Source organism: Urocampus carinirostris, chromosome 9 (genome assembly GCF_059441175.1).
Source record: "Urocampus carinirostris isolate Australia breed hairy pipefish chromosome 9, RoL_Ucar_1.0, whole genome shotgun sequence".
In the NCBI taxonomy this organism is placed as follows: Eukaryota; Metazoa; Chordata; class Actinopteri; order Syngnathiformes; family Syngnathidae; genus Urocampus; species Urocampus carinirostris.
In genome coordinates, this window is record NC_142357.1 from 21,135,497 (window position 1) to 21,148,115 (window position 12,619).

The 12,619-nt window shown below is 44.6% G+C and overlaps 2 protein-coding genes across 2 annotated transcripts; one reads left to right on the forward strand and one right to left on the reverse strand.

The window, feature by feature from the left end:
• The first annotated feature begins 5 nt into the window (after positions 1 to 5).
• cetn4 (centrin 4) lies at positions 6 to 12,619 on the forward strand. Its single transcript, XM_088344843.1, has 5 exons — positions 6 to 48; positions 473 to 628; positions 6,037 to 6,165; positions 6,233 to 6,370; positions 12,423 to 12,619. Exons 3-5 carry the CDS (start codon positions 6,043 to 6,045, stop codon positions 12,510 to 12,512), a joined length of 351 nt encoding a protein of 116 aa, XP_088200969.1. The 5' UTR covers positions 6 to 48; positions 473 to 628; positions 6,037 to 6,042; the 3' UTR covers positions 12,513 to 12,619.
• LOC148359562 (uncharacterized) lies at positions 7,367 to 11,236 on the reverse strand. Its single transcript, XM_088344842.1, has 2 exons — positions 10,129 to 11,236; positions 7,367 to 9,547 (listed from the first exon to the last, which is right to left on the reverse strand). Exons 1-2 carry the CDS (start codon positions 10,931 to 10,933, stop codon positions 8,133 to 8,135), a joined length of 2,220 nt encoding a protein of 739 aa, XP_088200968.1. The 5' UTR covers positions 10,934 to 11,236; the 3' UTR covers positions 7,367 to 8,132.

Genomic DNA, 12,619 nt, shown 5'->3' on the forward strand with positions numbered 1-12,619 from the left:
CTATTGGTTCTTACGTCAGCAAAGAGAATAGTAGCGCTTGTTGAAACGGTAGTAAAGACAAACGAGCTCGTTTTGTTAGCAACCGTTATAAAATACGTCTAAAGCTGATTTCGATCTGACGTTCTATTGTTTTAAAGAAAAACTCACTCGAACGACTGATTTGGCATATACAGGACAAAAAAGACGCGGGAAGAAGCAAAAAGGAGTTAGGGCAACACAAACGAACGGATCGAATTACTTCCGGGATTTTTTTTCTTTGGATATTGTATTTCTATCCCATTACTACAGTGTAAACCTCTTAAATGGCATGTATTTTTAACTTTAATAACTAAGCACTCACTTTATAATCTGATATTACTTGTATCGTTTTCTTGAGCAACACGTGTATTACAGTTTGAGCAAGTTTAAGATGAAAAATATGCAAGCGCCGTACAAAGTGACGTCATCGTTCACGCTTTGTTGATGTTTTCAGGCGACAGCTTACAGAAAATCAACACCGTCCAACAGCCAAAAGAAGAAAGCTAGCTCGAAAATCGAGTTGAGCGAGGAGCAAAAGCAAGAAATCAAGGAGGCGTTCGACCTCTTTGACTCCGATGGCACTGGCAAAATTGACGTCAAAGAGCTCAAGGTACTTAACTCTTATTCCGTTACAACTTACAAAGGATGTCAAGTCATGTTTATTTGTACAGCCCTTAATCACAAAGAGTCTCAAAAGGGCTGCACAGACCAGAGATTATTGCAAACCACAGACTATTATTACATCATCCCCTGATCTAAAACCTACACGAAGGAAAAACTCAAAACCTCAACATGAGGAAAAAAAAAACCTTGAGAACGGACCACACACGAGGTAATCCCCCTTCCAGGATGACCAGGCTGCAATGGATGTTGCAATAACAAATAGTTGACGTCAGTATTGTGTTCAGTTTTCAATAAATGAATTGAATACGGCCATGTAGCGAGCAGAGACGGGAGTCGTAGGCGGAGTGTCAAACAAAGGTGCCAACGGACGCTGCTTTAATAACATGTAAACTTGCGATAACCAAAACAAACACACGAGAGTGGCTAGAACCGGTCGAATTAAGAGTCCCCCTAGGAACTCGCTAACTAAACAATAGTTCCGTGGGTGAATTATGTACAACCCACTACACAAGCCCCCCCAGAATTCACCCATAGTCAAAGTCTCTGTGCCTGGATGGGACGCTGACCCGGCCACTGCGGGTACAAGGAGTTGGAACAGCGGGGGGGTGAGAGCTTGTGGACTCAGTTGGAAAGCCCACAGTTGCTGGGGGCGGAGGGTCAGAGTGGGTACCCACGGGACCGGAGGGTCGTGCCGCAGGAGGACGGCCGCGCCGTGGGGCTTGGGCCAGTTCCAATGGCTTGGACATATCCATGTGGGCAGGCTTAACCCTGTCCACGGAGACAGTCTCTGGCCTACCACCAATGTCCACGACCATGGTCTTGTCGCCATGCTGCAGGACCTTAAACGGTCCATCATAAGGAGGGCGCAATGGTCCGCGGTGGGCATCGTGGCGAATGAAAACAAAACCAGCCGAGCGCAGGTTGGAGGGAACCCGTGAAACTGGCCTGCCGTGTCGCGATGTGGGGATAGGCACAAACGCTCCCGCAGTGCCCTGCAAGATGGACTTCTCCCTGGATGCAGCCCAGGGTGTCGTTGGGTCTGGGATGAAATCACCTGGCACCCGCAGCACTTGACCGTAAACCAACTCAGCTGAAGAGCACTGAAGGTCTTCTTTGGGAGCGGTCCTCAGTCCCAGCATGACCCAGGGTAGCTTATCGACCCAGTCCCCATCGGTCAGGCTGGCGCGCAAGGCCGCTTTCATCGAGCGGTGGAACCGCTCGCACAACCCGTTAGCCTGGGGGTGGTAGGCAGTGGTGCGGTAAAGTTTGACTCCAAGGCTCTCGGCAACCGTGTTCCACATCTCGGAGGTGAACTGTGCGCCCCTGTCAGATGAGAGATCTGCAGGGGGTCCAAAACGGGCGACCCAGGTTCCGATGAACGCCCGGGCCACATCGACAGCTGAGGTGGAAGTCAGCGGAACTGCTTCAGGCCAACGGGTCGTCCTGTCCACCATCGTCAGGAGGTAAGTGAAACCGTGTGAAGGGGGCAGTGGGCCCACCAGGTCAATGTTAACGTGGTCAAACTTCCGTTCGGGGATGGCAAATGGTACCGATGGGGCCTTGATGTGACGGTGCACTTTGGCGCATTGACATGCCACGCATGAGTCGACACAGTCCCGGACGTCCTTTCTCATCCCTTTCCACACAAACTTCTGGGCCACTAGCTTAATGGATGCTTTCCTGCCAGGATGAGACAGGCCATGTATTGCCTCAAAAACAGCCCGACGCCAGCCAGCAGGGACAAGCGGCCTAGGCCAACCCATGGAGACGTCACAACAAAGCTTGGCCCCTGAGTTTCCGACCGCAACCTCCTCCAGCTGCAAACCAGTGTCTGAGCTCTTGAGCGTTTGGATGCCGTTATCAGAAGCCTGGTCCACACTCATACTGGAATAATCAAGCCCCAATTGCACAGCGCTGATGGTTGCTCTGGACAGGCAATCCGCAACCACGTTGGACTTCCCAGCAATGTGCCTGATGTCAGTCGTGTATTCCGATATGAATGACAGCTGGCGCTGCTGGCGGGCAGACCATGGTTCGGACGTCTTGGACATGGAGAACGTAAGAGGCTTATGATCAACAAAGACGATGAACTCACGGCCCTCCAAGATGAAACGGAAGTGGCGAATCGCCAACCAGATGGCAAGTAGTTCTCTGTCGAATGCACTGTATTTACGTTCTCTGGGGACCAGCTGGCGACTAAAAAAGGCGAGTGGCTGCCAAGCATTGTCAACCCACTGCTCGAACACGGCACCCACTGCAAGGTCTGATGCGTCTGTAGTCAGTGCGACTGGGGCTCCGGGGGCTGGGTGAGCCAGCATGGCTGCCTGGCACAGCGCGGTTTTTGTGTCCTCGAATGCCTTGATCCTCTCAGTGGTCCATTCAACAGCTTGATTGGGTGATCTACCCTTGAGGGCTTCGTAGAGTGGGCGCATGACATCAGCGGCTCGGCGAATAAACCTATGGTAGAATGTCACCATGCCGAGAAACTCCCTGAGGCCCCGTGCTGTTGGCGGCTGAGGAAAGGTGGAGACGGCCTCTACCTTAGACGGTAGGGGGGAAGCCCCATCCTTGGTGATGAGATGCCCAAGGAAGTGGATGGAGCGTACGCCAAAAACACATTTCGCGGGATTTATAATCAGGCCATGCTGACTGAGCTTGGTGAAGAGGTCTCTGAGGTGCTCCAAGTGTTCCTCTTCTGAGGAGCTGGCAACCAGGACGTCGTCCAGGTAGACGAACACAAAAGGCATGTCCCTGAGCACTGAATCCATCAGCCTTTGGAAGGACTGAGCGGCATTTTTCAGTCCGAACGGCATCCTGAGAAATTCGAACAACCCAAATGGAGTTATCACGGCCGTCTTCGGTATATCTGAGGGATGCACTGGCAGTTGGTGGTATCCGCGCACGAGGTCCACCTTGGAAAAGAGAAGTTTGCCCGCCAGGTGTGCAGAGAAGTCTTGAATGTGCGGGACTGGGTAACGGTCGGGCGTGGTAGCCTCGTTAAGGCGGCGATAGTCCCCGCATGGGCGCCAGCCACCGCCTGGTTTCGGGACCATGTGTAGTGGAGAGGCCCAGGGGCTGTCTGATCGGCGAATGATGCCGAGACGTTCCATGTTAGCAAATTCGGATTTAGCAACTGCCAGTCTGTCTGGATTGAGTCGTCGGGCCCTGGCATGAACCGGGGGCCCCTTGGTTTCAATGTGGTGCTCAACCCCATGTCTTGTCGTGGAGGCTGAGAAGGTGGGCTTCGCCAGACTGGGGAACTCGGCGAGGAGCCGGTGGTAAATATCATCGTCCAAGAGAGAGCTGGACAGACCCTCAAAAATCCCTTTGTCGCGGACACACGCGAGAGAGGAGAAATTCAATGCGTCAACGAGGCGGCCATTTTTCACATCGACGAGTAATCCATTGGCACACAGAAAATCTGCACCAAGAAGAGGAAAAGCAATATCCGCAGTGACAAAGTCCCATGTAAACTGCTGACCCCCAAAACACACGTCCACTGTCCGTGTCCCATATGTGCGGATGGGGGTGTCATTGGCAGAAGTTAATGGAGGTCCATGTGTTCCCCCCCCCACATCGTCCACAGTGGCAGGGAGGACGCTCCTCTGGGCGCCGGTGTCACACAAGAACTTTTGGCCGGAGATGGCGTCCCGGATGAACAGTAGCCGGTTTCTTGCGCCTGCACTCACGGCCGCTACAGAGTGCAGGCCTTGAAGTTTCCCGTCGCGTTGGAGGTGCAAGGGGGACGGCACTTCTTGGCCCTGGGCCCAAAACGTGCATGGTAGTAACACAGACCTGACACATTCTGATCGTCGGTGGCCGCGCGTGCCTTGCTGGCTGGGGGCGTCGCACTTGATGGTTTGTAAGTGCGTGTAGGGGCCAGCACCTCATGTGTGTATCTATGTGTGGCCAGGAAAAACCGGTCCGCTTCCTCTGCCAGTGCACGCGGATCTGTAATGGTTGTATTCGCAAGCGCCGTCTGGACATGCGACGGCATGTGACGCAGAAAAAGTTCAATAAAAAGAAAATTTGGCTCTTCGGTGCCAAGCAAGTTTAACATCATTTCCATGTGATCCGATGGCTTACTGTCTCCTAAGCCCTGAATAGCAAGGAGGCGTCGAGCACGCTCAGAACGCGACAGTTCAAAGATTCTGAGGAGATATGCCTTCAGTCCCTTATATTTATCCAGTTCAGGAGGGGATGTGATGAAACTTACCGCTCTGGCTGCAGTTGAGCTCCCCAGAGCAGACACCACGTGGTAATAGCGAGAGTCATCATTAGTGATTCCGTGCAGGGCGAATTGAGCCTCTGCTTGTGCGAACCACGTTAGCGCTGATGACTCCCAGAACTCGGGGAGCTTGAGAATGGGCGCGTATGCCATGACGGTATGCTCAGTAGTATGCACAGCCTCGGAAACTTCCACGAGACTAATGTCGGGGTCACCAATGTAGCGAGCAGAGACGGGAGTCGTAGGCGGAGTGTCAAACAAAGGTGCCGACGGACGCTGCTTTAATAACATGTAAACTTGCGATAACCAAAACAAACACACGAGAGTGGCTAGAACCGGTCGAATTAAGAGTCCCCCTAGGAACTCGCTAACTAAACAATAGTTCCGTGGGTGAATTATGTACAACCCACTACAGCCACATGTTTTCAACAATGTTTGGAGCTTTTTATTTTAGTTTGAGATGGAAAAAGTCTGACAAAATTTTATACTGATTTTTAATTTAGGGGTGCGTGTTATACACAAATATGGTATCTTCTCTTTACCTTTCAACTTTTTAAGTCCTGACCCATTTTCATTCTTATTTCAGCGTCTTAGTTATTTACCCACTTGAAGTAAATTAGTGTTGCTTATGATGTGGAGGACTTTTTTTGATATTCAATATAACCAGCTTGTGTCTTTGAGCGATTCATTCTTTTTTGTGTCGACTTGATCCATGAGCCCTTGTTTTCTTAATTGTCAGTTCTTCTATGGTTCCTCCCACGATTATGACTTGTTGATTTTTCAATTATAACACAAAAAACTGACTTCAAAAAAAGTGCCGTGCATGCACATTTCATGATTTATCGACAAAGCTGCAATATGTGCAAAAAAAATGCTTGGTCAAGGATAATATTTGCTAGTGTAGTGCAACATTATTTTCAATATACGATGTCGTTGTCGTCTGCTCCCAAAGATTGAGATGACCTGGATTAGACTCAGAATGTGCAAAACCTGAGGGTTTTTTTCCCCCTTGTACAAACGCTATACGGCGTACACAATTTAAAATGATGAAGAAAATAAAATGCGGGGAAAACATAAGATGACAAATATGAAGTCGACATCTGAACATATTCTTAGTGGGAAATGTCCATCATGTTCGTAATCTATAGCTGTGATTTATTGTTCAGGTTGCTATGAGAGCATTGGGCTTTGAACCAAAGAAGGAAGAAATCAAGAAGATGATCGCAGACATCGACAAAGAAGGTTCCGGAACAATCGACTACAGTGATTTCCTCAGCATGATGACCATGAAAATGGTGTGTACAGTACCCAAAAGTCATATTTTCTGCGCTCATAGTTAACACGTGAAATGGTTTTAACTAGAGTGAGAAGGATTCTCGAGAAGAAATCATGAAGGCGTTTCGACTGTTTGACGACGACTGCACAGGGAAGATCTCATTTAAAAACCTGAAGAGAGTGGCCAAGGAGCTGGGTGAGAACCTCACGGATGAGGAACTGCAGGTATTAACCTTACACATAAACCTTTTATTTTGATTTTGATTTATGATAATTACTTGAGGGGCTTGAGGGGGGTGTTAGCCGGCCATAGAGATGTGCCCAGCCTCGAATGGGTAAAAATTCTCACTCAGTTTAATGTTCATCATACTGGGATTTGTACTGGTGCTTGAAATCCCTGAAAATGCTTGAATTTTAATGGGGTTTTTTTTCAAGGATTGCAAAGTGTTTGAATCTTGGGTAAATTGCTTGTAAATCCTTGAAATGATTCCCAAGTTTCTCAAGTCTGCTTAAAATGACATGGACAATGCTCTCTGGTGGCTTTGCTTTGCCATTGCATTTCTTCTTTCTTTGTGATTAACTGCAGCTGGCATTAGTTTGTATGGCATTGTCCTACGAAGCGTCATCGCCTCCTATAGGTCACGCCCAAAAGGACAGGGGAAACAGGGCACTATGAAATGTGTATTTGTGCTAGGATTATGTACCAATTATAGACATTAGTTCTGATCCATGCAAAAAAAGTAGCGTTTCCCAGAGGTAAATTGCAATGGGAAAAACTTCCTGTAACTCAGTACTTCAATTATTTGAAATGAAAATGTAAGCTACATAATGCGTTTTTTTTACCCAATAACTACAGACACTGCCCCACTTACGAGCGAGATAGGTTCGGGATGATCGTTAGTAAGTTGAAATTGTCCCTAAATTGCTTCAGTGCTATATTTTGTATGTTTGAGGTTTATATAAGTACATACCTGCCAACTTTTGAAAGTGAAAAAGCCTAGTAGCTAGGGTCCAGGGGCCGCAGGCCCTGGTCAGGTCCAGGACGATGTCCGGTGGGGGGTTCAGGGGGGTGAAGCCCCCCTGAAGTCAAAGGATTTTTAGCATTTTCAGGGCTTAAAATGCAGCTAAGAAGTAACAAATTTTACATTTTTTTCACAATCACAACCTCATGTTTACAGTCAATTTACCTAAACTGTACTGATGGAAATAATCAAAAGAAAGTTCTTTAAAGCTCAACAATGTATTTAATATAACAAAGTCATAGAAAACCCTCATAGTTTTCTTTTCTTTTCAATATTTGATACAATAAGAAACAAAACATTTAATTTTTTATCATTGAAGTAATATTATTCAGTGTTGGTTCTTGGGTTGGTTTTCAGGTTAGTTTGGAAACTTGTTATTTGAGATATTCCAATATATTTGTGAGTGAATAATTATATAATTGATTTTGATCAGTTTTTATATAAATAAAATAACAACCAGGCCCAACACTGACTAATACTTAAATTTTACATGCAATTTAACTATTGGAAGCAGTTGAAGATAAAACAAAATTTGGCAAACAATAATTAAACTAATTATCTAACTAAGAAAACATTTCACTGGCACATTTCCAAGTGTCACTGCACTGCATACAAGTGTATGTCCATTGAGGCAGTCACTTCTCATCTTAGAAATTCCCAATTTCACTTAACTGACTTCAGCACATATTTAAGCAATAAACAAACTAAAGGCTAAATCTATATATATCATGCAAACAATTTCACTGGCACATTTCTAAGTGTCACTGCTCCATTGAATCAGTCACTTCTCAAAGTGAAGCAAGGCACACCAGAGTCAATTGAACATGCGAGGCCAAAAGATTTTTCTCCGCTGAAAAGCAGATAATAAGAGACTGAAAAGCCATAAACATGCATGGGTTGATTCACTTTAGCAAAATTAATGATATCCAAATGTTCTCCATGTTATACAAGCTACAGCCTAAGCATTATTTGTTTTCCATTGTGCATCGTTTTGATTTTTTCAACTGGTCTTTCGAATGGGTCACACTGTGGCACTTGTATCCAGATGATGTCATCATCATTTTCCTAGTCATCAGGCTGCCAAGCACTTTGGTCGATAGACTTGCCCGGAACTCCGTCTTGTTCTTGTTGACATGACTGAAGATGCGTTCACAGTCTGCGTTGCTGTGATAAATCACCAACACAGACTTGGCCACTTTGAAGAGGGCTCCAAACTTGGCCTTGCCAGTGGCTGGGTCCTTGAGTTTTGAGAGCTCGTTCCACGCTGTGTCCACTCGCTCAGCTTCTGTGATGGCAGGGGTGAGTGGATCGCACTGGTATACGAGGAACTCCTCTTCCAGACTCCTCTTGTCATCCTTGGTCAGGAGGTGAGGGTACCTCTCAGCAAAGAATCTCACCTGGCTGAACTTGCAGTCCTGCCTGTAGCTGATATCCAGCATCCGGGCATTCACCAGAACTTCATCCCCAAAGGGAAATGCGCTGATCATGTAGCTGCATGTGCTGCTGTAGAATGCCCTGACACTGGAAAAGAAAGTGGTGAGGTCACATTCCTTTGCATGTTCAGCCACATAGTCCCTGCAGTTGGTTCCCATGAAGAGATCCTCGTCGTCCTTCTGGTTGGCCCGGTCCTTAAAGTTCACCTTTGTGATGTCACTGGCAGCGATGATGACCTTTGGCTTCATTAAGCACATGATGAGCTTGCTGAACTGAGTCGAGAGCACATGGTGCAAGAGATGCACGCAGGGTTCATCTTTTTGGAGGAAGGTGTTGGTCTCGTTGAAGATTGGCAAGACTGCCATCAAGAAATGGGCATACAACAAAGTGTTCTTGTCACTCATCTTGGTGAGGATAAGGCTGGCTTTGCTGCTGCTGGTCTTGGTGTCATCTTCTTTCTTCTTCTCCTTCACCTTCTTAGACTTGTCCGCCACTTCCTTCTCCTTGAACATGTACCTGGCCAAGTCGAAGGTCTTGGAGGAGTCTGCTTTCTCATCTGTTGCCTGAGGAGCGGCCGTGTCCAGCTTCCTTTTCTTCTCCTCCGACTTCTTCACATCAGGAGTGTAGGGCCTCTTTCTTCCTCTGCTGGATGGCATGCTGGACTTCTTCTCATGACCCACCTCTGCCTCAAAGAACTTGATGAGAGCCGTCCACTGCTGAAGGAGTCGGTCCAAGCAATGCTCCAGGGACAGCCATCTCGTTGACACATGCTTCAGGATCTTGGCCTTGGGTAGACCTTCCTCTTCTTGGAACTGTCGGAGTGCCTGCTTGCGTTTGCTGCTCTTCTCCAAGTAGTAGAACACGTCCACAAGCAGATCATCTAGCTTCACTGGCAATTGCTTCGCCCCTCTCTGAACAGCCAAGTGGATGAGATGGCAGGAACAACCTGCAAATTAATTGCAAAAATTGTAAATGTTCATGGATAAATAGATAATATCCCCAATTCTGGAACATAATCTAAATGCATAAAAACAAGGTTGTCATGGTGTAGTAAAAATTAATACTGTAGTCATAATGTCAAGAGATGTAATGTTGGTGGTAATGGTTAATGCAAGTCCTCATATACCTATGGCTGATGGATTGTAATTTGCTTTAAATCATGTAATTTTAGTAATATTTTATTAAAAACATTATCTGAAGTTTTGATATTTAAAAATTAGGAGTATAAGAAATAACATGACATTTCCTGAAACTACTTTGTAAAACATAACTAATTAATTACATCTATACAAACACACATCTCAAGGTGATTACTATGGGCACATAAAAATAATTAAATGACAAATTTTACTTGAATTAAAATATCTCAATATTATAATTGAAATCAGTACTGTAAAAGAATCTATGGAAAATTGTATTTTCAAGTGATATATTTGATACCATAAATTAATCAGCTTGCAGCGTTTTCGTAATAGGCACATCGATATGAAATAATAATAATTTTGAATAAATTGCATAGTCAATTACCTGCGATGTATGCCGATGGAGATTTTTCTGTGATGAAGGACGCGACTCCTTTCTTGGATCCAAGCATAACAGCGGCGTTGTCGGCAGCAAAACACACTAAATTATCCCAGGGAATGTTGTTCGAGTTCATTTCTTTTTCGATAATCTTAAAAATGTTCTCGCCCGTCGATGCCGTGTTGCATTCTCTCAACGAAAGAAGCACTGACAGAACTTTTCCTGTTTGGTTATCGAAGAATCGTACACAAATTGGATAAAGTTTTACATCGTCGTAGTCTGTACTTCCATCAGTAGACATGCTAAAAGGCGAAGATTTGATGACATCGACGATGCTTTGTGATGATTCTTCACCAAGGCACTGAACGATGTTCGAAGTTTTCGTTCTCCCACAACCATATTTTTTAGCGATCTTAGAATCGGGAAACATTCTCCTGAAAAGCGGTCCCATGTGGTCGGCCATAGCGATTGGAACACCATGTTCAATGATCGCTTCAGTAAATAACACTTCGGCATTTATGACGTCCAAAGAATCGGTTGGGGCGACAAAAAAAGTGGAGATTTTGCCGCTGGAATTACTGTCATTGGCATTTGATTTGTGTTTTTTCGTTCCAACGTGGTCTTTAACGTCGCTAATTCCTCCATGACCCACAGAAAAGTCTTGTCTACACAGTGTGCAGTTCGCGTAATTTTCACCTTTTCTCGATCTGATAATTACTCCAGGGAAAGCTTTGAAATATTCTTCACGAAAGCACTGTAATTTTCGTTTCGGTTTCACAATTTTCTGCACTTTTTCTCCGGTAGATTCCATGATCTATTCAAAGCACCGTGACCTACATCTCGGTTCCTTCTCGCTGCCGATTAAACAATGGCAGTGCTCCAATTGAGCTAAAAATAAACCTCCCGCATGCGCAGACGACTGGCAGTGCCGATAGCCTTTGTTTGAAATGGTACTTCGCGATCTCGCGGTGGAATGTTTTTCGTTCTTTATTTACGATTTTTTTTTTTTTTTTTAAGGGGAAAACCGTAGTTTTTGTAATGAAACCGAAACACCGTAGTGGGTTCAAGAAAACCGTACTCATTACGGCAGAACCGTAGTAGTTGGCAGGTATGTAAGTATGTTTAAGGCTTGTATAAGTAACCTGTATTGTTTTGAACTTAAAAAAAACAAACAAAAAAAAAATCATTAATATGCTCTATAAAGATAAAAAAAAGTTGAGTTTAACTTAGTTTTGGAAAATGCGCTTCAAGAGGTCCTCTGTGGTAAAAGTGGCCCAAAAAGCGTTACGACCATTTTCTCAACCGCATCAAGCTTTCATATTCCACTTTCATTTCCAAAGAAACAGCTCGCCTCTTTATTACACTAAACACTTTTTGTGTAAGTAACCTGTATTGTCCATTGTAAAGCGCTTTAAGGGGTCTTCATTGACTTGCAGACCATTTACTAAAAAATAAACATTTTATAAAATAATATGCTCTATAAAAATAGATAATGTTAAATTTAACTTACTTTTGGAAGATGAGGTTCAAGAGTTAGGCTAATTCATCCTCCCATAAAAGCGATCCAACCATTTTCTCAACCGCACCAATCTTTCTTCCACTTTTATTTAGAAAGAAACAACTCGCCTCTTCATTACACCAACCATATTGAATGAATGCACGAGATATTAAACAATAAAAACGTCAAAGTTCTTAGCGTGCTAGCGATACAGTACACGTTGTTATGTTTACACACAAACCCGGAAGTAGAAGACAGATTTCGTCTTCATGGTGTATGCTGGATGATCTCACACAGCATCCACAACACGGCGGTAGTGGCGGAAAGAAGCACTACAATAATGTCCTGTACTCGGGAAAAACGCGCACACAATACAAAAGCTAACTAACAGCAATGTCCGGATATTTTTCGACATCCCAAAAATTGTTTGTATCTACCATTTTACATAAGTCGAATGGTCATAAGTGGGGAAGCGTCTGTATATGGGAAGAGATTTGTCTCAAAAGTCAAGTCATGTCTAATTGTATATCCCTTGATAACATAATATATTTGGGATTTACTCAAGATCTACAAACCATGTCTTGGTAAATGCACAAGCAAAATTAAAACTTGCATATGTAAATTGCAGTCATATTTGTTGCTCTGCAAAATACATGATTCACTCAGGAGTTTAAATGGCACTGGAGAAGTTGAAAATGTAGCTTTGAAAGTCCTTTAACGTGCATGAATTTGGCCATGGGAAGTGTGTACAAATCCCGTTAAAAGGTTCATTTAAAAAAAAAGTGTCTTTTTGTAATCGCAGGAAATGATTGACGAGGCCGACCGAGACGGCGATGGCGAAGTCAATGAACAGGAATTCTTGCGGATAATGAAAAAAACAAATCTTTACTGACTATCTTGCCCAATATATTTTCTTTTTCTTGATTTTCTTTTTCAGCTTAGTATGTAAAGACTTTGAAAGTGTCTTATTCTACATTCAAATTAAACCTTTTAAATGTG